At 42.1% G+C, this 4396-nt stretch overlaps 1 protein-coding gene across 1 annotated transcript; it reads left to right on the top strand.

Moving 5' to 3' along the window:
- Positions 1–148: 148 nt before the first annotated feature.
- LOC126545542 (protein O-linked-mannose beta-1,4-N-acetylglucosaminyltransferase 2-like) lies at positions 149–3633 on the top strand. The gene has a single exon (XM_050193459.3). The coding sequence runs from the start codon at positions 765–767 to the stop codon at positions 2460–2462; it is 1698 nt and encodes a 565-aa protein (XP_050049416.2). The 5' UTR covers positions 149–764; the 3' UTR covers positions 2463–3633.
- The last annotated feature ends 763 nt before the right edge of the window (positions 3634–4396 follow it).

The following is a 4396-nucleotide window of genomic DNA, read 5'->3' as shown; positions in this document are numbered from 1 at the left end:
GACCGGAAGCTGTCATACTAGAGCAGCTAGAGGTTCTAGACACAGAGTTTAAATAAATTAAAATAATAAATTTAAATTATAAAAGAACTCTATTCCTGATAAAAGAACACCACCTGTTGCTTATCCTAGACCTACCTGCATTGCAGGTATGTCAAGACGAAGGCCGTGTTTTGGAAGTTGCTTCGTGAACATCATATGCGATCCTGCGATCTAGCGTATGTTCAGCACCATGTTCAGCACGGTGTAATGTTCTAGCCACACTCGTAACGGTGTGTTCAGCTCGGTTCAGCTCTTCAGCACTCTTCAGCCTTCCATGGCCTTCCGTTGAAATCCACTGAAAGCCGAGCCGGTGGTCATGCGGTGGTTACTGTATGATAGCATATAATGGGGTCAGGTGTTCTGTGATAAGGTCGCGTGTGTAGAGGCACCGTAGTAACAGTAGTGCTGTAGTATTACATCAGCAGGCCGTACCCGCATGTACCCGGCTGCACGAGGTATAAGATGATCATAATTATGTATTTCTGGCTTTATGGCCGGACTATTTGGTCAATTCCGTGGTTTGAACTCCCCGATTCCCCTTCGGATGACAAGGTTCAATTTTTTTTTATGTAGCTGAGGTGCCTCTGCGTTACAGAGGTGCTCATTGTGTGCTTGTACTGTCATCCGTTATGCACAGCGTTCGCACGCGGTGTACATATGTATACGTTACTTTCGTAACATTCTAGTGAGTGGCACATTCTTCCAAGTGGGATGCACGGCCCACCATGTTTCTACGTCCCAGCCATATGTTTTGTGTACTTGCGTGCTTGTTAATCGACCATGTACTCGATTATGCGAATCGGTGTGGCAATAGCAGCACTAGAGAGACTGACATAAGACATTCTAAGCGGGCCCCGGACGAGTCGTCAAGCTCTGTGTGGTGTCGTGGCCCTAACCATACCGTGAGAACATGCATTTTCAGGAACTTGTACTACCGAGGAGACACCGGAGATTTCGTTTTTCTTCACGGCCCGGAAACGACTCTTCTTGGTGACCTAAACGGAAGAAACGATCCAGCGCTTACCGATTTGTCGTCTGTAAGCGGGCACGGGGCGTTTTACTTCAATTTCGTGGACTTGCCAGTGTCGACGTTTTCACCGCTCCATGTTGTGGATGTTCGCAGTGACACATTTGTGGCCAGTCGCTTCAACCCAGACAACCTGATGCATGTGTTTCACGATGACCTCATTCCAATATTTTCAACTGTTCGAGAGATACGTAGTTGCAGCAATAGTGAAGAGATACTGCACTGCCTAGACAACATTACGCTGTTCCTGGTTGATGAAAGACGAAAGGGACCTTACTGGCAGCTGTACAAAGCCCTTGTTAGAAATCAAAAGATATTGTATAAAAGCCAAATGTCTCAGTGGTATCGCTTTAGAAGGGCTATTGTTGGATTACGAAAGGACAGCACATGGTATCAGTATGGTTTCGTGGTCCCACAAGGCCCCCTAAACACTAACCTAAGGACGGCTGGGGCAGAAGTCAGTCACTTCGTTCGTTTTTTCCTTCATGCGCTTGATGTGCCACTGACATCAAAGATACACAGAAGTCATGCACTCATAATATCAAGAACCAAAACCAGGCTAATTACAAACCTAGATGAGCTAGTGCACATGGTGCAGCTGCACACTAAGCTTACACCTGTAGTCATTGATCTTGAAAGTATATCTATGCAGGATGTAGTAATTTTGCTGAGGGACACACAACTTTTGATAAGCATGCATGGCTCGGCATTGATATTGTCAATGTTCTTGCAGCCAGGATCATCAGTGTTGGAAATGTTTCCATATGGCATTAATCCTGACAACTACACTCCATACAAAACCCTTGCAAATTTTCCATCAATGAATATTGCCTATGCAGCATGGAGAAATACAAACAAGACCAATGCAGTATTTCACCCCGAGTTTGAACCACATTATGGTGGAATATATCATTTGCCACTGGAAGCCCAACAGCAGATAATCCAAAATGAAGAAGTTCCACCACACCTGTGCTGTGACAATCCAGACTGGCTTTTCCACATTTATCAGGACACAGCAGTTGACACATCAATTGTGCCACTGCTTGTCAACCTAACTGCTGAACATGATCCAGCACACCATAACCTTAAAGAAAACATTTTTCCAGGGCCGGTTATGGGACTGGAATGTGAAGTTCAAAAATATTCTGAAGGCAATGCACAGCTGTTAGTTAACTGGCATGAACCATGGAATATAGCATCAGTTAGTTTTGAGCATTGTTACTATGAAGCATGGTTAAAGAATGGTGCTGAGGTTGAAATGATTCATACAAATGTCACCGTTTTTGTCAGGAACATTACTACCAATCCCCTCTATGTATGGGTGAAAGCTGTCTGCGATGGAAAATCTGGTGGCTTTAATGCATTCCCTCCCAGCTGCAAGGACATCACCCATTGACAACTTTCACAGTAATTGCATGGCAGCACGTGCATGCTATGTAATGAAGTGTTTTCGAATAGTTGGCCGAACAACACCATGCTGATGGTAAGGTATGTTTGACAGAAAGTAGAGGGTGTCCAAAGTGCAGTATTCAAAGTTTTTTTTAATAAATAACAAATAAATGTGGGCTCAGCAGTCCAAGCTTACATTGAAGTTGTTCTGCATTGCTATGCTTCATGTTTAAAGGTGTACCAATTTTTTCTTTTAGCCCCTTAACTGCCGATGACGAGTTAACTCGTCATGGTAATGGTTGCACTACCTTGCAGTTTTGATGCATGTAATTAATAGACAATGTCTTCTGCTATTTTTTTAATGAGACCAGTAAAAGTGCTATGGGCATTCCTGGATTTCTTTTTTTTTATACGGCAAAATTCTTTTTTTTTTTAATATGCACTCAATTTTTCAAAATTTATCATTGTAGATAAGGGGTTAATGAATAGCTATTGGTTCAGTTGCTAAGGTATGAAGTCTAAATCTTTCCAATGTTTTGGGTGTATGCTTTCTCATGTAGTAGCCCTGCAATTGTAAAAAAATGTGTGTCAGGTGAACTCAACATGCCACATTAGCACCTATCACTACGGCCACTGGGTAGTCGTGATGTTCAAATATTTTTCTCATTTGACAAAATGTGTCACAAATCCTGCTGAAGAAGGTTTAGAAAAAGAAGGTGGTCAGCAAGTTCACAATAGGAAAAAACCAAACAGAAAATGAACCCTTCAATTGCTGAGAGTTTAGCCAACTGGCTTTCATCTTAAATACAGCAGTATGCCTTTCATCGCTTGTTCAGCACTTCGGGGAATTCCTGTGCAGGTACTTCACTGACATTGTGTTAGCTTGTAATCTTATCCATTTTCCTTGTATCCAAATGAATGTCTAGAGGGTGAAACGTGTCTGCCATTGGCAAGAGGACAGGTGGGGTGTTGCAGTACAACTCTCCAACATACTTTTATCTTTGCCACAGCAATTAAAAAAAAGAAGAACCAAGTGTCAGTAGGCTTACAGTTTAGAAATATATATCGGTAGACATTATTGATCATGCTAGCGCAGAAAAGTGCCAGCATCTTTATGGTTGCAAAGAACCCTTTTACGAATAAAATTTTAAGTTTCCTTTAGCATATTATACTCCTACCATTATGAGAGCACTGGTCATCACTTTGTCTAATACTGACTGGGAGCCTGTTTTCGGCGAAACGACTGTAGAAGCCGCGTGCAACGCGTTCATAAAGCTTTTCAATGGCCACTACAGCAGCTGCTTTCCGATGAAATCATTTAAGATGGGAAAACGCTCATTAAAGCCTTGGATTAATCCGGAACTGAAGCATATGATCACAGAAAAGCATAAACTTCATGATTCCTTTTTGAGAATGCGTGACGTTAATACTTTGGCGACCTTTAAAAAGCAACGGAACCGTTTAAATGCTTTATTAAAGAAAGCTAAAAAGGAATACTATGAGAACCTTTTCCAAACAGGATCGAATTGCCCACCTGATCGTATGTGGAAAATAATTCCGTACTGGGCACAAGTTCAGTGGCCAATATAGTACACAAAATTGTGATTAATAACAAATCACTGTCAGGGACGGCTCTATCAGAACATTTTAGTGAATATTATGCGTCAGCAACAATCGGTCATGCTCCTCCCACAGACATCTCGTACAGACTGGAACGAAATGCTCGGGAAATGGCATTTTTTCAACCCACAGATTCTTCCGAGGTATATAAAACATTCACTGCATTAAAGAACAGTAAAGCCACTGATATCGATAATATCCAGATAACACCCATAAAATGTGATTGACATTATCTGCCCGTGCTTGGTCCAAATCTTCAACCTTGCGATTGGTTCAGGGACCTTTCCTGCTGAAATGAAACGAGCCAAAGTGGCTGTTATA

The sequence above is a fragment of the Dermacentor andersoni genome, chromosome 1 (assembly GCF_023375885.2).
Source record: "Dermacentor andersoni chromosome 1, qqDerAnde1_hic_scaffold, whole genome shotgun sequence".
Classification (NCBI taxonomy): domain Eukaryota; kingdom Metazoa; phylum Arthropoda; class Arachnida; order Ixodida; family Ixodidae; genus Dermacentor; species Dermacentor andersoni.
This window is presented reverse-complemented; position numbering and strand designations above follow the sequence as displayed.